Here is a 23309-nt window from a genome sequence, read left to right on the forward strand (position 1 = left end):
TTGGTTCTCGTCGTGGAAACACCAGCAGCAGGCCACATGTTTGCTTTAGTTTTGAATTCGATCGATGAGCATGCACGTATGATTCTTTCGGATCACTAAAGTAAGCGATCCGGACGATGAAAACACCTTCCCCAGCAGAATACTTGGGAACAGTTGGAATTCGAGCGATCTCTTTGCCTGCTCAATTTGTCTCGGCTTGGTTTGAGCGTTTACTAGATGGACTTGTTTACAGAAAAAGGCCGGCGTGGTTCACAGGCAGTCGTATTGTCACTAAAGTACCAGTAAAGCTTTTGTTCGTGTATGGAGCACTAGAGCTTAATTTTCTCCATGGAGGAGACCGGTTGACGTAGGACGAGCCGACAAGGAGATGGAGGCGTCGATTGTTTCTTTAATAAAACGTTAGAACTGTACTCTCTCCTATTTTAAATTATAGGCTGTTTTGAGGTTTTAAAAGATACAGTAAAGTTTACGTATATAGCGTATATTTAAGTGCATAGTAATATTTATAACTGTAGAAAGTCTAAAACAACCTATATTTTGGGATATCATGATTTCAAAACTAAATTAGCAGCCAAAGGTACCATTGGATAGGGTTAAGAACTGGTGTTTGACGTCATGATATGATTGAGAGGTCATATGATTATCCTCTCTTTTGTTTTTTTCAAGACTTTTAATATGGAATAATTATGACTTGAAATGATATTCTTGGAGACTGAGCGTAACTCAGCTGCTGGTAAGGTTTCTTGCGGTGGAAATTGCATACAAGGTTCTAATTCTAGACTCGACATGGATGCTCGCATTTTTTCTGATTATTTCAGAATTTAACCGACACTATTCTTTCATAAGCGATGTGATACCGGCCCAATCTCTCGAAGGTGCTCGTAGAGGTGAGTGTGCGTACATGTATATAAGTGTCTGCGTCTGTGCTGAGCATAGTTGAAGATGAGAAGATCCTTATGTGCGTCTGTACTGTACATAGTCGAAGATGAGAAGATCCACCAATATAGAGCGAGACAGAGCACGGACAGTAGCAATATCCCATTATCCCCTTCTAGACACGAGTATTTTGCGAGCAAGCCTGAAAAAAAAATTGAGCATAAAATCAATGGCTGGCAGCCCAATAATAACCCATCAACCTAACACAATTGGGGCGGACACCCATTATTTACGTGTAAAACAATCATTTTATTATTTGAGATCAGGCTTGAGCCGGGCCTAATTTTTGAGCTCCAAAACTGCTCCCCAGGCCCGTCCAACAGTTAATCCGGCCTCTTTTTTCATCTGCAGTGAAAACTTATGTCTCCTTCGAAGTTCATATCACCTCAAGCAAACCAAAGATATAAATGGAAAATGCCTTCAAAATTGGAAGAACCGTAGATCAGTAAGTCCCCCATGAGCTGACCAAATTTCAGCCAAAAATCGGATCATGTTTGGCTCCTGAAACCGAGCTCCTATCAAAACCGTGTGCTGATCGATGAATTTGCTCCTAATAGAGCTATCGAATTCCGGCCCAAATCTGATGATCCAATAGCCATTAACTGCACAGGGAAGAAATTTCCCTAAGGCCCTGCTTTAATTAAGTTTACCTCGCGGACTTACTATTTGTGGTTGGTATTTGGTTTTGACTGAAGACTAATGTTACCAGGAATTGATGCTTTATGCTGTTTGGAGTTGGTGATAGCTGATGCTTAGATTCATTTATCCTTGGTGACTTTTGGTATTCACTATTTGCATTGACCAGTTTTAACTGTTAAGAAAGCACCTTACCTTGTCTTTTTGTGGACCTGGAGAGTTTCTTCTTATAGCTGCCCTTCTTCCCACGTTAGTTGGTTATGACTTGGTTTATTTTATATATGCTGGTTGAATTGTAGTCCTGGTACAAGGTTTCTGTTTGGTCTGCACTGTGTGGCGATCATCTCTGCTCCCTGTTTTCTTGATCATAAAATCTACATTTTTTTAAAACCACAAAAGAAAACGCACTTAACATTTTTGAGTCATTCTGTGCGGCCAACACGATTCATTTTCCACAGCAGTTGTGGAGCCAAATTTTGTGATCCATTATCTTTAATTTACAGATGATGAAAGAGAAGAACACTCATTGCACAGGTAGACAGACAACCAGGCCACAACAGGAATGCAGCATACTGCCATACTCTACCTTCAGTGAGAGAGAACTAACCATCCAAATTCTCAAACCATACACATAGTACAACGGAAAAAGCAATGAACAGAAACTAGAAAAATGCAGAGCAGAATCCACAAACATGCCATAGCAAGATACAACCCCTGGAGACCATGTCTCGGTGAAGTAACGGTATGCAGCAGAACTCGCAGCAGAACCTACTGGATGGCGCACGCTCCATCAGGTGACCTCTCCTCGTAGCAGGCGTAGTAGGGGTAGCTGCTGGGGCACCCGTAGTGGTAGGGGTAGCTGGGCCCGGGGTTGCAGTAGAAGCCGGGGCCCGGCTTGCTGCAGCGGCCGCAGGAGCAGCAGCCCTTCCCGAGCCACGCCTCGCAGGCCTTCTCGCACTTGTCCTTGCACTCCTTCTCGCACTTCTCCTTGCACTCCTTGCAGCAGGTGATCTTCTCGCACTTCTCCTTGCAGAGCTTCTCGCACGCCTCCTTGCAGGGGTCCTTCGGCTTGGGCTTGTCGTCCTCCACGCTGACGATGGACGCCGCGAAGCACTTCTTCTTGAGCCTCAGCACGACGCACACCGGGTCCACGGTGCCCACCACCGTCAGCGTGCACTTGTCGGCGTCGATGTCCAAGGACTTGATCCCTGAATGAATGGTGGCCACAACGGTATCACTGTATCAGCCTTGATGTTCTGTGAATAGGCAGCATTGTTTGATGGACAGAAAGATCGTTACCTTGGAGCTTGGAAACAGCTGCCAGGATCTCGCTCTTGCATTTTTGGCCAACGAGGTCAGCTTTGATCACTATCTTCTGCAGTGAGTAATCGATTGGCAACACAAGCACTCAGCACAAATGGTTCATGGCCAGGAATTCAGAGTTAACCTGAAGAAGATGAAAAGGCATGCATGATCACCAACCTTAGACATTGTGAGCTGATGGAACCCCTGGGCTGGGCAGCAGATTCTGCGTGTCGGGAGGAGGAGACACTGCTGCTGGAACCGAATGTTCTGCAGAATCTCTGTCCAGTTCCAAGCTGTTCATATAGGCGGCAACTCTGGAAGTCAACTCGGCGAGGCAGCAGCAACTGCCGACCCGCCATTGGCCGGGACCTGGTCGTGGGAATATGCACACACTTGTGCTCCACAAAGATATACAAACTTGCCCTCGTGGGATTATCCTAACCCTGTTTCTGAACGCTGGAGGTTGCAACTGTCAGCTCCACTGCTTAGTCAATTCCCATGCTCTGAGATGTCACTGACTTTTAGCTCATGAGGATTGGCCGGCCTTTTTGCTGGTACAAATGCTAGTTGGGACGGGGAATTTTTAGGGAGTAATTAAGGGGCACTAGCTATATGTGTCTTCTCTCATCAAACCGGGTCCCCTACTCGCTGTTTGTTGGTTCGTTCGTGGAAACGTCAGTCAGGGGTTTGTTTTAGTTTGAACTCGCCCAACACCCCCAACGAACACCATTCAGTGATCAGAAAGTGGGGGTCCCCCAGTTTACTAAAATAAGGAAATCCTGATCATAACACCTTCCCTGGAAGCGAACTTGGCAAAACTTGAAACTAATTTTTGTATTTGTTCACCTTTTATGTGATTTACCTAAGCAGACCACTGCTTGGCATCAATGATTGGAGGATGGTGAAATTCACTGGCAACCGCGTTAATTTGAACATGGTGCTCATATGTATACTAATAATAAATTACTCACTAGTTGCTTGTGGAATCTGGCAAAAGTGACGTGCAGCATTATTGTCGTTCAACTCTATTAAAGAATCTCGAAAAAAAATAACTATGCTGATGACAACACCTGTGGTTTTCGCTTGAATAAAATCGATATTCAAGCAAAGTTAAGTTGAATTATTAGAATGAACAATGGATCAAGTGACAGAAAATGAAAACGACGCATACGAAACTGAAACCAATATCCAAACAAAGCCAAACAAAATCATGTACGGGACATCACAAGCAACTCTTACTATGTACACTCCCGGTGATAAGGAATGACAAACCTTTGGTAGACTAGCTCTATTGCAAAAATGTAGAACCACATGAAGAACTGCATAAACTGGTCTCTTGGCTGAGATCCTCTTCTTTTCGACTCTGGACCCTTGTATTCGTCAACATTTATGATCATTGTTGTCGGTGTGCAGCTCGCGTGGCATCAACATGACATCAGACTTGATCCTTGCATGACGATGCATGTAAGCATACTCATGACGCGGGATTAGGACGCGGGAGTGGCGCGGGGTGTTGAAAGTTCTCTCTTTCGTTCTAGCACGGTGACGGTTCAAAATATAGCAGCAGTCCAGCATTTCCTGCCTATGAGATCAGCTCTAGTCACTGTGTTCTGCATACCTCCAACAGAAGCCAACAATAAGCTAGCAGTAATTGGTCACGGGCATGATTGATCAAGTTACTTAACCAAGAATTATGCCTTTTAGTTTTCTCTGGCAGAGGCATAAACAATGTTACTGACTTAGACATTCTGTGTTGAGCGAGTCTGAAACAGAGGAAGAATGTAGGGGACCTTGTTGGAAGCTCTGGGACACAGCGGCGAACGGAGAAGTCAACTTGAGTGCCAAATGTAACATTGGGTAGGAACTAGTCATATGATTGACTAACAAGATGATTTAGATCGAGGTCATATGATTAACCCACTCTTTATTATTTTCAGGAGGTATGACAATAACGTAGAATGGAAACTTGAAAGGATGCAGTCTTACTTACTGCTTTTCAGTAGTCGTTTGCTTACTAGTTTTTTAATGGTTTATTAAACGATTTATTTATGGAGCTAGCAGGCCGATCTATTCTTATTAGAAACTTTACAACACTATTACCAATAACAAGGCTGCAGCTGAACTGGATGGTTGCATTCTCCTTTAGCAGCAGCAGGCCGATCTATTGTCATTAGGCATATATAGTCAAATCAGTCACTTGTGAGAGCTCACAACGATTCAGAGTTCGCTCTTACTCTTAGTACCTTCGATGGAGCTTGGTGACCGCTGACAGGATAGCGTTCGTGCGTATCCTACCGACGAGATCAGCTCGGATCACTGACTTCCGCATGTGCCATAGAGGAAATCAGCAAGAAGTTCATGGACGACATGCTTTGCCTAGTTTACTTAACCAAGTATTCGTTCTCTGCAGAGACCAAACCAAAAAAATTATATATGTACAATAATAAGAAAAATATATGACTGACCTTACTAGACATCGCATGTCGAAAGCTCTGGGTAACCGGAGAAGAAAGTGACCTCATGGAAAGCTCCCCGAAGCAAAGAAAATGCTTGCGACTTGTGAGTAGTTGTAGTTCTTGTCCAGCTGCCAACCAAGAGGTCAAGGGCCTGTTTGGTTCCGATTAAAATCGGATTCTCGGTGGAAAAAAAGCGAGAATCCCGCCAAACGCTTCCTTCACCAGCTTGATTTTTTCCACTATCGCTTCTCTGGGAATCCAAAATACAACTATCGAGCGATTTTTCTGGTCGGCCTCCTTTCGCTCGATTCGCAGGAAAGCGAACGCATTTTCCTCCGCATACCCCTCCCTCAGCTCCCCACCCCGTGCGCCTGTGCGCCTGTCCCTCGGTCCTCCCTACCCCTTGCTCTCTCCTCCCACCTCTTGTGCCGCCAGCGCGTCTCCCTGCCGCCGGCCTCCTCTGCACCGGCCGCCGCCCCCTCTGCGCCCCTCCCCATCTGTCGGTGTTTTCACCGTCAGCCTACCCAGGAATACCCTAAGGTAGGTGATTATTTGGTGAGGGATCGCCGGATCCGGAACTTGAAGGTGAACGCAAGGACACAAGACACAAATTTAGACAGGTTCGGGCCGCTAGAGTAGGGTAATACCCTACGTCCTGTTTTGGGGTGTTGTATATTGCGCCCTGCGCTTGGGTGTTGAGTTGCCTGTTGGTTGCTCTATGTTGGTTCTCTGCCTATCTAGGTACCCTGCCCTCCTTTATATATCCTAAGGGACGGGGTTCCTAGTAGGATTACTAGGTAGGAGTTCTAGTAGGATTACAAGATATGAGTCCTAGTAGGATTACAGTGGAATCCTAGTAGGAATCAGACTTCTTTTTCCTCACGGGAAGCTTCCTTGTGGTACCCAGGGGATCTATCCCTGACAAGCCCCCGAGCTCTTCATAGCCGAGTACTGCAGGCATTTCGAGTACTTCTGAAGTAGTTCTACAGCCTCTTCTGAAACTCCTTCTTGAAAGTCTTCTTCGAGTACTTCCTTGGTTGCATCGAGACTATAAGGTGCTCGACGCCCGGCCGCCCCCTCTGCACCAGCCGCCACCCCATCTGCACTGGCCGCCGCCCCCTCTGCGCCCCTCCCCATCTCCAGGAGCGGCGCCCCCTTCCCCTCGCTCGACGCCCGGGCGCCCCCTCTGCACCAGCCGCCGCCCCATCTGCACCGGCCGCCGCCCCCTCTGCGCCCCTCCCCATCTCCAGGAGCGGCGCCCCCTTCCCCTCGCTCGCCGGCCGGCCGGCCGCCCCCTCTGCACTAGCCGCCGCCCCATCTGCACCGGTCGCCTGGTCGTCGCCCCTCCTCCCCAGGGTCACCGCCGAACAGATCCAGCCGGATCGATCTTGCTGGAGGTGCTTCAAGGTAATTTTTCTTCCTCCTCATAGATATACTCAGGTTTTCAGACATAAGAATTCAAGTGGTTCTGCGTACGGCATCTCCTAAAATCAAGATTTAATTGAATAGGTGTTTGTTCTATTTAAAAAAATGATCTTTATATCATGCTTTTGTGCTGTAGATGGATTAAGCAGCTACTACCACAGATTAAGAACACACAATAATTTAAGAAATATGATTGCCAAACACCCTAGATTCTTCAGACAGCAGATTCTTCAGACAGCGGATTATCAGAAAATCTTGATTCTCAGATAAGCGATTCTCAGGTAAGTGAAACCAAACAGGCCCCAACTCAACTGCTGAGGCGCCATTTCTTTGTGGCGAACTGGCTGAAAGGAGTAAGGACGTGGTCGTACTGTCTTGCCGTAGTTGGTCGCATTGCGTTGATGGAAATGCAGGGATTGGTCAGTTCTGCCAGTTGGCATCAAGTTGTTGGCATGCAAATTGCAAGACGGTGCATGGACTGAATTGGTAAACCAAGTCTTTGTTTTCTAATTGAGCGCGTCCAGCCTAGCTCAAGGAGACCTCTTCATTTCTTTATTTTCGACAGAAGAGTGCCGACTTCAGAGGGTTTTGTCGATTGCATATCCATTGTCTTCAGAAAGGATGCCGGGACAGTTCCTCTAAAAAAAGATGATGAATAAAAATGCAATCCTCATGCATGTGTCAGCATCCTCATGCGATTCTCTCATCTGTGAGTCTGGGACCATTTTGAACATCCTCATGCATGTGTCTTTTCTCCTTTCCTCCTCGCTTAACTAAGCTGAGAACTTTCAAGTATAAGTGAGAACCTGGGGGATGGAAAGTGAAGTGAAGAACTAGTGCTGCCATTTTCTGTTGTTACAGTGCACATGTGCAATAATTTCCTTCGTTTGTTCGTTAGAGTAGCGTTTTCCTAGTGAACTGCAGGCTTCTAAACCACGCGCTGTAGTTAAACTATGGAAATCTCAAATTGAGGAACCAGAGCTTAATCTGGCTGACCCTTCCACTACCATTTTTCACAAGGGAATATGTACCCTGTTTTAGTTTTTAATTGACATATTTAGCATGTTTAAATGCTTGATTAGGTTGGCCACTCTTGTCAATATGATTTACATTGTGGTGTGTCTTTAGGTGAATAACAGTATTTTACTCCCTTTTTAAAAAGGGAAGTGTCTTGTGTTTCTGAAGGTTAGATGTTGCAACTCATTACATTCCAGTTAGAGTTTGGATTAGGAGACATGATGTGTCATGAAGTCTGCCTGCATATTCTTCTGCCCACAGAAGATCAAACGGCACAATCTGTTCATTTACTAGACTATTCGGTATTTTAAGAAGAAAGAAACATGAAATGTGAAAATAATGATAAGCAACAAATTGTACTGAACAACGTAAAATATATTTTATTACTGTGTTCCGTTGGGATCAAAATACTTCAAGCAAATTACTTTTATGAATCTGTATCAGGGGCCATAAATCATGCTGCCAGGATCTCACGACTTGAATATCTTTTTTGTCTTCTTATCTACCTCCCTTATCTGTTGGTAATATTCAACTTTATGCTAGAAGAAATTTTACAACATTATCACCAATAACAAGGCTGCAGCCAACTTGAACAAATTTCCTTAGTTGTATGAAACCATCTGCTCACTGTAGTTCTTCAGTCTGCTATCCTGAAAGAATAGCAGTGTGTTACCCATTTGTTTTAATTGCTGTGCAAAGTTTTTTTTTATGCAGCGCGATCTGGGTGCTCCATATTACTTTTGATATTTTGCAATATCTTGTCTTACTCATGACAATCATCTAGCCCCTTTTACGAACATAGATTGATTTCTGTCAAGTACATCTGAAAGAAATAGGTGACCGTTCCTTTTCTAAAATCAATAGAAAATCAAGTGAGATGATCTTTACAGAAACGGCCTATGAAGGTGACAAACAGCAGTTTTAAAGGTTTTGTAATGCATCTTGTGGCATGGCACAGGTAACTAGGATATTTTTCTTGATTACTCGTGGTATGTCCTTTTTTTTTCTCGAAAAACACTCGTGGTATGTCCTTAATGCATCTGAACAATATTCTTTCATATATTTTCATAACTAAATTCATTTAAACAGTTTTAGCTTATATAGATATCTCAACAACTACAACAGTGATGATGTGAAGTAGTGACCTAGAGTTTCAATGGACCAGAAGTTGCTGGATTTAAATTATTAGCATTATACAGAAAACAATAATATAATCTAAAGCCTAAACATCACCTTCTTTTTAGGTTTTCAACACGGTTCCAGTACCACCAGCAGATTTCCCAATGCCAAACCTAGTACATGCAAACTCATCTGTAGCACCTTCAGAACTATCTGCACCCAGCAAGGAGGATGATGTCGAATTAGCACTGTCTATCAATGCCTCCATTAGTCCATTCAATCAGCTATTGCAGAGGGAGTGCCCAATGTTCAACCAAATGCATCCAGTCCCAACACCGATGGCTGGGGTATCCCTCCAAGCAATTCTCACAATGGATGGGGACCACCACCAGCTCCTGCGCCAGCAAAGATAAGGGCAATCCCAAGCCCAGGTCAACAGGTTTCGATGGGATTGGGAGCATCTCTATCTAAAAAAAATGCAGCTCTGTGATTGTGCAGTTTGTACTGCACTGTAAATTATGACTTCCGTGTAACGTGATCTACTAGTAAAAGAACAAATAAGGGTCTCTCTACAGTGTACAGAGCCCTTCAGATAATCAAATTAGTAATCAAGCAGTAGTCATCACTACTAGAATAGTAGCCACAAAGTTTATAAGACGATCAAGAACAAGTAAATGTTTATGATATGCATTGGCAGTGCAAACAGCAGACACAATATTAGCAGTGGCACTTACCTTCCTAAGAAGTATTTTAATTAATGAGAGATGTTCTCTACTGTACATATTGATTCATTAGCATATACATCCCTTGTCACGACCCACTGAGATCAGAACTTGAGCATCAGGCTTTATATTTAATGACCCAAACAAAAAGAAGTCCTGAGCCAAATAAAAGAAACATCCATATGTTTCAGCCAGTTCCAAAGCAGAACAAAGCAGGAAACACCATTAGGTGGTCAAGCCATGTGCAGACAGACTGCTCTACTAGCAATACAAGCACACAAGATGTTACTTTAACATATGTCCTGAAGCCCATCAGCAGTGTCCACAAATCCTATGAAAGCTAAATTGGCATGCATGTACTTTATTCACAGAATGCAGATGCACAATATGCATAAATTTATTAGGAATAGGATAGCAAGGACTTGTTGAATGATCATACAGTCATACTACAAGCAGACACAATTACCATAGCGATCACCTCAGCTCCGCAATCGGCTAGAACTTGTGATTGTACCAGAAGACGCCCTCGCGGTCCTCGGGCTCGACGTAGATGCACTCCCTGACCTCGCGCCAGGTCGCCTTGGCCACAGGCGTGGGGTCGGACTGGTAGTACTCACCGAGGATGGGTTTGATCGCCTTGGTGGCCTCCATGGCGTGGTAGTGTGGCATGGTGGAGAAGAGGTGGTGCGCGACGTGCGCGTCCGTGATGTTATGGAACACGCGGCTGAGGATGCCGTAGTCGCAGTCCATGGTGGACAGTGCCCGCGCATCCAGTCCCACTCGCTCGAGTCGTAGTGGGGGAGCGCCGGGTGGGTGTGCTGCAGGTAGGTGATGAGCACCAGCCACGCGTTCACGATCAGCAGCGGCACACCGTAGACGCGCACCACCCACCAGAACCCGAACGTCGCCGCCAGCTTGTACAGCCCGAACGACACGGCCATGACGCCGGCGTCCGAGACGAAGATCTGGACGCGCTCCCGGTCATTGTAGATTGGGCCGTAGGGGTCGTAGTGGCAGGCGAAGCACGGGTACGGGCGCCCCGACGCGTTGGTGGTCAGGTACAGTGGCCACCCGAGGGTGAGCTGCACGGTGATGTGCAGCAGCCGGCCGACGGGGTTGCCGTACACGTACGGGGCGTACCACGGCAGCGCCTCCTTCTTCCTCGGCACGAACGCCTCGTCGCGGTCCAGAGAGCCGGTGTTGGAGTGGTGGCGCCGGTGGCTGCACTTCGACGAGAAGTAGGGCACCATCAGCGACGAGTGCAGCACCAAGCCGACGTCGTCGTCGAGGAGCGAGTAGTCCGAGAAGGCATGGTGGCCGCACTCGTGCGCGATGACCCACACGCGGTGACCACGCAGCCTTGCGCGATCCAGTAGAGAGGCCAGGCGGCGAGGTGGAGCGGGCTAGGGAGCGCCGGGACGATGACCAGCGCGAAGTACAGGAGCGCCGTGGCGATTCCGAGGTCGTGGACCACGTAGGAGAAGGACTTGATGATCGAGCGCTGGAAGCAGTGCGGCAGGATGGCCTTCTTGATCTGACCCAGCGTGAACGCCACCGGTGAGTGCTGCATTGCCCCGCCACCTGTGGCACGGCTGAGCAGATCCTGCTTCTCCCGCTCCTTCTCCGTCATCCTGCCACCGGCACCCATTATGCTGCTGACACAAAACACAAACGAGATCAGCCGACAATTTGAGATTAAAATATGTCAAGGAAAGTGTGAACCAGGAACAACTTAGTGCCGAGATCAACCTATCCAAAACTGACTTGAACGAAAAATACCTAGCAAGCTGGCACTTATTCGCTTAGATTCTGCGAGTGCACGAGAGATGGAGAGAGGCATCAACTAAAAGGAGAGAAAAAAACAATGCACAACACGAGTAAGGGTGAAAACGGGAACAAATGTTTTCGAGGAATTTACCTTTTTTGGGGGCTAAACGAAAACGAAATTGGTAAAAAAATACGGAAACGAAAGCGAAAACAATTTGAGCCACTTCCGTTCGTTTTAGAGAAATTTGTATTTTACTGCAACAGATAGATAGGAGAATGCATGTCCCAGCAAAAAAAAAATCCTCTCCAAACTCACCAGTCACAACGATGATTACAACATGCGCATGAAAGTATGTAACTATCAACTAATCAGCATGAAACGAGACGGATAAGCCATATTGAATTAACTGAGGCTGAAGCCAACAAGGTTGATATGAACTAGTTCAGGCTTCGCAAACCAAAAAAAAAAGAAAAAGAAACGCACAAGCAGTCAGAGGTACCAATTTAAACACGTTTATTTGAGTCCTAGATCTACGAGTAGTAATAGCAGTCCACATCCACAATGAGGAATTTCGGAACCATACCTTGCTTGAGGGAGAGAGCGATTGCTTGAGGGAGAGAGCAAATCAAATCAACCGAAATCACCTTTCCTGCCGCATGAACACACACAAAAGACACAGAGAGAGAGAGAGGAGCGGGGAGCTGCTCGGTGGGGATGGTTCGGGATGGCATCTCCAGCAGTTTTTTAATAAATATCTTTCAATAATATAGTGAGATATTCTAAAAGTTGAACACACATAGAAGTTGGGCCGCAAACGAGAGATTATTGTATCAAAATTTTCTGCGCCATTTTCGGCTGATCTTGCATACGATGCAGGATCGCATTCGGTCGGTAGTGCCACGCCGGTTTCCTGCACCCGCGGTGTCGGTCTCGGCTGAAACAGGCTGCGTTTAATTTACGGCCCGTGACAAAGGATCGAGCCGGTACATATAGGCTGCGAGGTCTGTCATTCTTGTTCCATCATCTTGTACCTGCAGACAGTGAGCTAGCACACGGATCGATTAGGTGGAGTTAACCAGGTATCTGTAGGCGCAAATGGTTGGAAAGTTACACGGGAACGAAACCAAGTAGTGAACTCGATCTCTCGCACGAATCGACGAAGGTTATGTGTTTGCATCTGTCCTTGTTTTTTTTCCTTTCTAGCGTTCGATCGACGACTGTTGGCGTGTGCTGAAAGTGATCCAATCACCAGGTGCTTAACAGTGAAGGTTAAAAAGCCTGACGCCGCCACATCTTTGGGGCCGGGCTACAACAAGTGGATGCATGGCGCAACTCAAACGTCCACGTGTATTCCTTCCATACGACGAGTCACGCGAGACGACACGAAGAAAAGAAAACTGGCCTCGTACGGTATACAATCAAATTATCACACGTAGATCAGATCAATTTCCATCCAGAGCTGGCTACTGGATGGTGCTTCATTCTTTCTCCTCCGACCGGCCTGATCTCATCGTACCATGCCAGGCTACCAGTACCATCCAGAGCCATGCGGCGCGGGCCTGAATGCTGTGTAGTAGCAGCAGTAGCATCCGCCACGCACGCACCCCTCCTCGCAGGCCTGCACGCATGCCTCTCCGCAGCGGCAGCATGGGTCGTCTTCCTTCTCCGGCTCCTCCGGCGCCGGCGGCTTGTCGTCCTCGACGCTGACGATCGCCGCCGCCAGGCACGCCTTCTTGAGCTCCAGCACGATGGCCACCGGGTCCACCGCCCCGACCACCGTCAGCGTGCAGTTCTCGGCATCGATGTCCATGGACTTGATCCCTGGGAGGAGGCCGGAGAACACGGGGATGGCACGGGCAGTTAGTCGTAGTGACCGGCAAGCGGGCCCTTTGTAAAGTTCACTGCTGTTCACGCCGGTTCCGGAGTAGTACCTTCTAGCTTGGCGACGGTCGACAGGATGGCCATCTTGCAGCCGCTGCCGACGAGATCAGCTCTGATCACTGTCTTCTGCAGATACATGGCGATCGAATTGCCGACGGCAGATCAAGAAGGATCCGGGACATGAATACATGATGGTAACTATAGTACTTATTAGGCCTGAAAATGGTTAGCATATATACAGTCAAGCAAAATACAAATGCATGACTAACCTTAGACATACTCGACCTGAACCCCCTGGGTGACCGGTGACGAGAGAAATGCTCGCCCAACACTCTCAATTCTTGGCCGTTTTATACAGAGAGCGGGGAGCCAACAACAAGAGCAAGGAATTGGTCGCATGATTAACAGTAATCCTTGTGGACACAAGGACATGATGAGCCTACCATGTACTACTTCCAATAATGCTAGAACGTGGAAATGTGGAATAATGGTTGAAAGGACGCGGTCGTACTGTTTTGCCAATCTTAGGGGCAGACTTTCAGTACTGCTAAGCTGGGATTGTTCAGTTCTGCAAGTAGGCATGTTCGTATGGGATGCAGAGGCGATGCATTATGCATTGACAGAATTGGTATACCAAGTCCTCATTTTTCTTTTGTCCAAACAAGCATATTCAGCCTGCTCTAAGATAATTGTTCTTCCGTTTGTTTCTTTTTTTTTAACTTTCTGCGTGATATAACGGCAAAATCATCGAGTTTCTCAGTGAGTTGCATCCGCTTGTTTTCAGGAAAAGGGGAAGCCTGCCGTGGTATGCATGCACTTGGTCTTGCAAAAAAAGATGTAGTTGCTAGTGGAGAAAAAGAAATCAGTTGACCTAGAAATAAAATGTCTGCAACTAAGACAGGAAGATATACACCACAAGATAGAATATGCGGTGTTCTTGACGCTGAGAGCTAAATGAAGCTCCCAACGATCGCATTGGAAGCCGTCTGCAGTTGTGATCGATGGATGACTTGTGCTCTGTGGTCATTTGTGAAAGAGGTGAGAATCCGAGAGGAGAAGGAGAAAGAGAGTTGGATCGACCGCATGAATCATTGATCACCAGAGCGTTGCTTATATACTTATATACAGAGCCGAGCTGCAACTGCAGCCGGGATTGCAGGCAGAGCGCGAGGCGTCGTGCGGAGCGGGCAACGACGTTCGTGGTGAGTGCGAGCGACGTGAGCGTGACGCGGAGGCGAGCGGGTCTCGCGGACGGCCGTTGTGTCAGCTGCTAACACCCCCCCTCAATCTCGGCGTTGGCAACGTCGACGCAGAGATTGTTCCGGAAGTCGGAGAAGAGGGCCGTTGGCAGACCCTTGGTGGACACGTCCGTGAGCTGGCGTGCGCTTGGCACTTGGACAACGCGGACCTCGCCTATGCCCACCTTTTCTCAGACGAAGTGTATGTCAAGTTCGATGTGCTTCGTGCGCTTGTGGTGGATTGGATTCCGAGTCATGTAGACCGTCGATACGTTGTCACAGAAAACGATCGTGGCCTTGGAGACGCTGCAGTGGAGTTCGCCGAGGAGATGTCGGAGCCAGGAGCACTCTGCGACGGCGTTCGCAACACCTCAATACTCGGCCTCGGCGCTAGACCGGGAAACCATTGTTTGTCTCTTGGATGACCAGAAGATCAATGCGTCGCCGTAGAACACGCAAAAGCCCGACGTCGAGCGTCTGGTGTCTGGGCACCCCACCTAGTCCGCGTCTGAGTACGCGGTCAGCTCTGGAGACGGAGTGGCGCGGAGGCGATGCCGAGAGTAGGTGTGCCCTTGACGTAGCGGAGGATGCGTTTGAGCATGGCGAGGTGGACGTCCGTTGTGAATGCATGTGGAGGCAGGTCTGTTGAACGGCGAAGGCGATGTCGGGTCGTGTGACGGTGAAAAAAGGTATTGTAGTGCGCCAGCCATGCTGCGGTAGAAGCTAGCGTCGGCGATCAGCTTGCCGTCAGTCGTTGAGGTCTTGGGCCTTGTGTCGGCTGTGGCGACTGGCTTGCAGTTCGACATTCCAGCACGCTCGAGGAGGTCATCGACATAGTTGGCCTGGGAGAGGTAGAAGCCATTCGCGGTGCGCCGACGTCGATGCTGAGGAAATATCTTTGAGGTTGCCCATGTCCTTGACGGCGAAGGCCGACTTGAGCTTTGCCACGATATGTTCTAGGAGGCCTGTGGATGACGCCGACAGAACCATGTCGTCCACATACAGAAGGAGGTACGCTGTGCCTGTGGAGGAGTGGAGCACAAACAGGGATGAGTCCAAGCGGGATTGAGAGAAGCCGATGGATGTTATGAACTCGGAGAACTTGGTGAACCATGCGCGCAGGGCTTGCCGGAGGCCGTAGAGCGAGCGCGACAGCAGGCATATGGTGTCGGGACGTTGAGGGTCGGTGAAGCCGGTGGGCCGTTGGCAGTAGACGCGCTCGTTCAAGTTGCCATGGAGGAAGGCGTTGGAGACGTCCAGCTGATGTGCCGGCCACTGTCTGGAGGCGATGATCGTGAGCACTGTGCGTATTGTCGCCGGTTTGACAACGGGAGTGAACGTTTCGCCGAAATCGACGCTGGGGCGTTGATTGAAGCCTCTGATGACCCATCGGGCCTTGTATCGCTCGAGGGAGCCGTCGGTGTTCAGCTTGTGCTTGAACACCCATTTGCCGGAGATGACCCGTGCGCCCAGAGGACGATCGACCAGCATCCAGGTCCGGTTGCAGAGCAGAGCGTTGTGTTCGTCTTGCATGGCGGCGAGCCAGTGAGGGTCCTTTAAGGCGGTGCGCACCGACGTCGGTACCAGATAGATGGTGGGTGTGGTAACCGTCATCGCGTACTTTGGGTTCGGCTTGGAAATTCCAGCTCGTGCACGCATGACCATATGGTGTTGACGAACCTTGGGTGGGGGAGACGTCTGCAGTGTGGGCGGAGGAGTTCGTGGCGGTGGCGGCGTTGCCGACGACGTGGCATCGTTGGCGCCGGAGGGCGCGACGTCGTGGGCACTGGTCGGCGGTGCAGCTTCGTGTGGCGTCAGCGGTGCACGGTCACGATGTCGCGGATGGCGCGGTTGGGGTGGAATGACACAGGTTGCTGGCATTGCGTCGTCTACTGGTGACGGCGTGATTGCTGCTAGGGGAGGTGTCGCCGGCGGGGGAGTACAGAACGGGTACTGGTGTTCGTCAAAGACCACGTGGCGGGATGTGATGACGCATTTTGTGGCGAGGTTGTAGCATCTGTAGCCGCGGTGGTCAGGCGGGTAGCCGAGAAAGACACATGCGGTGGAGTGCGGGCAAAGCTTGTGCGTCGTTGTGGACGAGAGGTTGGGGAAGGAGAGGGCACCGAAGACGCGCAGTGTGCTGTAGTCGGGCGCGACGCCAAACAACAGCTCAAATGGGATGTTTGTGCCGGTGGCTCAACATGGGCGCCGGTTGATGACGTAGGTTGCGGTTGCCAGTGCTTCGGCCCAGAAGGAAGCTGGGGCACCGCTGTGGAGGAGCATCGTGCGCAGCAAGTCGTTGACGGTGCGCAGTATCCGCTCGGCCTTCCCGTTTTGCTGGGAGGCGTACGGGCACGACAGCCTGAACGCAAAGCCGTGGCTGGCCAGGAACAAGCGTAGCGCCGTGGAGTCGAACTCACGCCCGTTATCTGTCTGCAAAGCAAGTAGACGAAGCCCGAACTGGGTGCCAATGTAAGTGTGAAAATCACGGAGGATCAGGAGGACATCGGATTTCTGTTGCATGGGGAACGTCCATACATAGTGGGTGTAATCGTCCCGAAGAACGAGATAGTATTTGTAACCGGAGAGGCTCAACACAGGTGATGTCCAAACATCGGCATGTATTATCTCGAAGGGAAGAAAAGTAACAGTGGTGGAGGAGGTAAACGGCAACCTAACATGTTTGCCTAATCTGCATGATTGGCAGGTATGTCGGTGTCTTATTACAGTGGAAATCAAAAGCTAACTGAGATAAAATATGATGCCTTGGATGTCCAAACCGCAAGTGCCAGAGGTCCACCTCCGAGGACGCACTCAGAGCGAGCTGCGGAGGCAAGCGCAGGGAGTAGAGGTCGCCTGTGCTTTCACATCGAAGCGTCATCTTGCGGGTTGGAATATCCTTTACAGAGAAGCCATGAGGATCAAATTTAATGGATACATTATTATCTCAAGTAAGCTTACGAACAGAGACCAAATTCTTGACAAGGTAATTAGAAACAAGAACATTATTCAAGAGAAGGGGAGAGGAATTTGTAGGAATGGAGGTGGAGGCTGAGTGAGAGACAGCCAGCCTGGCACCGTTTCCAACAGGGATAGAGGTGGAGGGATGAGCTGGGACGGGGGTGTGGAGATTACCGGAGCTATTGGACATGTGCGTGGAGGCACCGGTGTCCAAGTACCATTCAGAGGAGCTTGGCGGAGCTTGGTTCTGAGCGCCGGCGGTAGAGAGCGCGTTGAAGAAGGCATTCTGGTCCCAGGTTGGAGGCGCTGGAGGTAGCAGGCCGGAGCTGTTGGGCAGGTGCTGGGCTGTCATGGCCTACTGCGGCTGGAATGGAAGTCGCGGGCCCAGCACGCCGGCTCCCGGCGCATGGAAGGGCATGGGCCAGGCTTGCACAAGTCCGGTCCATGGGTTGTAGCTAGCGGCCCATGGTTGACCAGAGGGAGGACCCTGTTGCTGCTGGCCGCCGCCGGTCTGGCCGGTCTTGCCGTTGCCTCCACGCGATCCGGATCCGCTGCTGCCCGAGGTGGAGCTGGAGCCGCGCTTCTTGTGGCGCGGCTTGTTGCGGTAGGAGCCGGATCCGCCGGAGTTCTCGATGGTGCCGGTGCTTGGGAAAGAGTTGTGGCCAGCGTTGTACGCCTGGCCGGCCTCCGCCGCCGAGTCGTGCTTGTCGCAGAGTTCCTCCAACAGGAGATATGAGCGAGCGCTCATGCAGGTGTGCGGAGGAAATTTGGAGGTGATGACAGGCTTGATGTCGCGGTACTTAGGGTGCAATCCGTGAAGGAGGTTGAGCACCTGGCTGGGTTCAGAGACGGGTTGTCCGAGATCACGAAGTCTGTCGGCGAGGGTCTTCAGGCGGGCGGTGTAGTCGGTGACGGTCAAGTCGCCTTGCTGCAGGGTGCGGAACTCGGCTTCGAGGTAGACGGCGCGCTGCAGCTGGTTGTCGCGGAAGAGGCCCTCGATGTCGTTCCAGATGGAGTAGGTGGAGGAGTGTGGCTTGTAGACGATGTCACGCTTTTGTTGATCGTTGTGTAGAGCCAGTTGACGACGCTGTGCTCATTCTGGAGCCACTCGGCGTCGCGGTCGGCAGTCGGCGGCGGCGAGAAGACATGCGGCCCGAGGCTGAATTTGCCGAGGACGGAGTTGAGGAAGCACCTCCACTGGCTGTAGTTCGATTGATTGAGATCGAGAACTACAGGCACGTGGGAGCGGATGTTCACTTGCTGGACCACTGAGGCCGGAGCAGAGGGCAGGGCAGAGGGCAGGGCGACGGCGCCGGTGGTGGAGACGGAGGAATCAGAGTGGGATGGCGAGGAAGCCATGGCAGCGGAAGGACGCGAACAGGTGTGATCGTCCAGTCACTGATACCATGAAAGAGGTGAGAATCCGAGAGAAGGAGAACGAGAGTTGGATCGACCGCACGAATCATTGATCACCAGAGTATTGCTTATATACAGAGCCGAGCTGCAACTGCGGCCGGGATTGCAGGCGGAGCGCGAGGCGCCATTCATGGTGAGCGCGAGCGACGCAGGCGTGGCGAGCGCGGGCATGACGCGGAGGCGAGCGGGTCTTGCGGACGGCCGTTATGTCAGCTGCTAACAATTTGCATTAGAAGCTCCCGATGAGTGCACGTCGCTACAGCGAAAGAATATGAGATGTAGTTGGGACGATGTGCACGAGCAGATACTGTACTCGTCAAACCAATCCAACGTGCTTATTAATTGTATATGGTACAGGGAAGTTCTTATACTAGCTTGTCATTAGAGTGCTGCGAAATTAAATTCTTATTTTTTGCGAGGAATTTAAATTGTACGAGAAAAAGGACTGTGCGTGCTTGCATAATACACAAGTTTCACGATGAAGACTAGCACCACTTGATTTATTCTTTTTCTTCCATGTCTCTTGTCTCTTCTTCTTCTTCTTCTATGAAAGGATGCTTCTTCTTTTCTTAAAAAAGAAGCAACGAACTAGTTAAGACTTGTCAAAGATGCGTGTGTATCCTACCCAATTTTGGTAAGCCCACTTATCTTCTGGGTGGGCCGGTCCCCTCCGGGTCAAGCCATTGGGTGCAAGAGTCGTAAGTCGTAACGGGCCTTGGGCCATGGCCTGATCCATGATGCTCTTGGCTCTAACTATTTGATGGTCCTGCATTTATTCAGGAAACATGCCCGGATCAATCGGAGGTAGTAGTTGAGGGAGAGAGATTTCTTTGGAAGTAGGTGGTGGGTTATCTTGCTGTCCCATCTCATCAGTCTCATCGACGGTTCCTTTCCACTAGGATCATTGCACTTTCGTTTTCCCTGTTAAGTCCTGACCCAGCAGCCCTGTGATCTCACTCGCTCACTTTTCTGAATCAGATGCCAGCATATTCTGCGGAAACGAGGACGAAATGACAAACAAATTAAAACCACGATTTTGTGGCTCATTTTCTTGTGCAGTTTGATAGAGCCCGCCGGTCTTTCTTGTAGAGTCCCTGTCTCGCCTTTCCTTAGTCCTCAATGCTTCAGCATTTTCTAGTAGGAGCGTAAAGCTTTGCTGTGCACAGCCATAAAGCAGATCAGTGACGAGTGACTTCCCAGCTAACTGTTCTATGGACAGTCCTCCTCCTCCAACCACTGAAGTGAAGTGAAGTGGAAACTAGAGGACGGCGATGTACGTGGCAGCGTCAGGACATGCATGCACAGTGACCAGTATTTCTGTTACTTTTTTCCGTCTTCTCTGAGAGCAGATCTTGTGTCGTCCTTGTACAAGCAGCTACTGATGAGGATTTAGTCATGAAATGAAGCTGAGCAACAGGGTGCAGAAACGCTGACGTATGTGTGAGCTGATGATCCATGCACTGTGCTAGTATCCAATTCTTATACCGGCAGTCAAACAAAACTTAAGATTGCTTTGAGATCCTCACTGCATTTTTTTTTTCTGAAGAAAGAAGATTTAGTGTAAGAACAGGGACAGTCCAGACTCCAGAGCCATCACCCTCTCTTAGCTTTAATTTGTGCAGCACGGGTGCTTGCACGCCAGTTCAAGATAGAAAACCGGGCCTTTCCTTTCAGCAAGACAGGAACACGTCCGTTTCATCACAGGATCGACCACGGGCCTTTTCCAAAAAAGTTTGTTTGTTATAATAGGCCCCAACAGCCGCGTTACAGGCTCTCAGCCTAGACCCCGTTTAGATTCCAAGTTTTTATAACTTTTGGTACTTTTTTGGTACTGTAGCATTTTTGTTTGTATTTAACAAATTTTATCTAATTATGGACTAACTAGGCTTAAAAAATTCGTCTCGTAACGTACAATTAAACTGTGCAATTAGTTATTTTTTTACATACATTTACTGCTCCATTATGTGTCCCAAAATTGATGTGATGGAGAAAGAGTGTAAAAAGTTGGAATTTTGAAGGTATCTAAACAAGGCCCTATTCTGAATTTCTGATGCCTGACGTTTACGACAACTTGCAATCGCCGTGAATCGACGGAGCAGCAAGCGGCAAGGTCCGCCGTCGCTGTCTTCTTCTCGGTTCTCGCCTCCCGGCTCCGATCCCGTGATCACGCAGCAACTTCCTAGTTCCTACCACTGTGACCTGCACGCGGCTGCCCGATGAGCTGAGAAATTCTTGCTGCTGCTTGCCTTCTCACAGGCAGTTCGTAGTAGTTACGGCGGTGAATCCACGAACAAACCGATGGATGATCGACCGCTCTGAGCTGCACCGTCACTTCTTATCATAGATCGAGATCGACCCGGTCTGCGTGCCCCGGGGGCCCTGGTGACGAACCACCAACCGCCTGAGGCGCACACATCACCTCCATCCATTGTCGCTTTGCTTGAGCTGAAAGTACTTGCAACGCAGCACGCATTGACGCCGGGCGCGCAGGCTCCGCTTCCAGTTCCAGCCTCTGAGGCCCTGTTTGGAACACAGGAACGAAAAACACAGGAATAGGAAAAAGTACAGGAATAGAGAAAACATAGGAATTGAGAAAGTGAAGAAACCACAGGAATTGAAAACAGAGGAAACAAGATTTTTTGGTGTTTGGATTGCAGGAAACGTTTAATAATATTTGAACTTATACACTAGCCGTTGCACATCAAGGAAAAGCTAGCCGTTGCACATATGAACGTTGCATGTCAAGGAAAAGCTAGCTTGTACACTAGCCGTTGCATGTCAGTTCTGCGTACACTTGCCGCACTAGCCGTTGCACTCACCTCTTCCTATATAATTGACACACTTCATGCGACATGCACCATCATATAGGCCATCAGCCACTCACACCCACCGACAGCACACCAAATACAATTTTTCCCATGGATTCAAACTACCATCGTAGATCCAAAAATGATGATGAGTTCATCTTCTGCATTTGGCCCACATTACAAGAAGATAGTTCTTCTCAAGCATCACAAAAACAAGCAGTGCATACTTCATGTAGGGATGGTGCCACATTTGTGCATGAAACTCTGACTGGCCATGAAATCTTGTGTAGAAACAGATTCCACATGGAGAGAGAGATATTTCAAGCATTAGCCAGAAGAATGCGTGAAAGTAATCTTCTTGCCGATTCAAGGTATGTATCGGTAGAAGAACAGCTAGGCATATTTCTATATGCAGTGTCAAAGAATGCTAGCAATCGAACATTGCAAGATCAATTTCAGCACAGTGGAGAGACAATTAGCCGTCACTTTGGAGCAGTATTGTATGCTCTAACACAATTGACATGCAACTATATACGTCCACCTTCTCTACATCCACATCGTATATTAAGACAACCAAAATTTTCTCCATACTTTGAGGTAATTTTTTTTACTGCAATAGCAATACAAACTCTGAATTAAGTATGATACTAATTCTAGAATAATATGTGCAGAACTGCATTGGCGCAATAGATGGCACTCACATCCCTGTGACCATTCCATTTGGACAACAAGAGCCATATAGAAACAGAAAACAAGGGCTTTCACAAAACGTCATGGTGGCCTGTGACTTTGATCTAAAATTTGTTCATGTGCATGCTGGATGGGAGGGGTCAGCCTCTGATGCAAGAGTTCTCCAAGATGCACTCAACCATGGATTTAATGTGCCACCTGGTAAATTTTATCTAGTAGATGCAGGTTATGCTAACACCCCAGAATTCCTCGCTCCGTATCGCGGAACAAGATATCATTTACAAGAACAGGGAAGAGCAGCACAAAAACCACAGAACTATAAGGAATTGTTCAACCTCCGACATGCTCAGCTAAGAAATCATGTAGAGAGAATTATTGGCATACTAAAAACAAGGTATCCCATATTGAAAGCAGCCACATTATATGACATTAGTACACAAGTTGACATTGCTGTAGCTTGTTGTGTAACTCACAATTTTATACGGTTACACAATGGGGATTTGTCACTGCCCCAAGAAGCCACTACAGATATCAATGAACAGAACATGATGCAAGTACCACAAGGAGATGATCATTATAATAGTGATGTGCCGATGTTCAACAATGTGCGCCAAGCAGGAAATGACATGCGAGATGACATAGCTAAGAGGATGTGGGAAGATTACATTACAAGACGATCAAGTCAAAGGTAGAGATAGTTCTGAAATTTGTACCATACTAATTATCAGTTCTGCTACTATGAGCACTGTTGTGTCAGTACTCTACAAAAGTCAAGCTACCCATTGCTGTAATAGTTAGTACTACAGCAGCATATCACAAAATAAACATGCCGTGTACCTGCCTAGTTGCAAAAGCTAGTCTAAACTTTGTTATAGTCACTAAAGTTGTTTGCGTAACCAACCCAGTCGAAACTGATCAGTACTAAATGAGAG

General features: G+C 48.5%; 2 protein-coding genes and 1 pseudogene across 2 annotated transcripts; all 3 read right to left on the bottom strand.

Moving 5' to 3' along the window:
- Window positions 1-2088: 2088 nt before the first annotated feature.
- Window positions 2089-3126, bottom strand: LOC112895633 (heavy metal-associated isoprenylated plant protein 43-like). Its single transcript, XM_025963610.1, has 3 exons — window positions 3055-3126; window positions 2872-2947; window positions 2089-2780 (listed from the first exon to the last, which is right to left on the bottom strand). The coding sequence occupies exons 1-3, from the start codon at window positions 3061-3063 to the stop codon at window positions 2341-2343; spliced, it is 525 nt and encodes a 174-aa protein (XP_025819395.1). The 5' UTR covers window positions 3064-3126; the 3' UTR covers window positions 2089-2340.
- Window positions 3127-9069: 5943 nt separating this feature from the next.
- On the bottom strand, window positions 9070-11264 carry LOC112895542 (annotated as a pseudogene).
- Window positions 11265-12909: 1645 nt separating this feature from the next.
- Window positions 12910-13543, bottom strand: LOC112892768 (heavy metal-associated isoprenylated plant protein 2-like). The gene is made up of 3 exons (XM_025959883.1): window positions 13535-13543; window positions 13316-13391; window positions 12910-13205 (listed from the first exon to the last, which is right to left on the bottom strand). Exons 1-3 carry the CDS (start codon window positions 13541-13543, stop codon window positions 12910-12912), a joined length of 381 nt encoding a protein of 126 aa, XP_025815668.1.
- Window positions 13544-23309: the final 9766 nt, after the last annotated feature.

Source organism: Panicum hallii, chromosome 5 (assembly GCF_002211085.1).
Source record: "Panicum hallii strain FIL2 chromosome 5, PHallii_v3.1, whole genome shotgun sequence".
Taxonomy (NCBI): domain Eukaryota; kingdom Viridiplantae; phylum Streptophyta; class Magnoliopsida; order Poales; family Poaceae; genus Panicum; species Panicum hallii.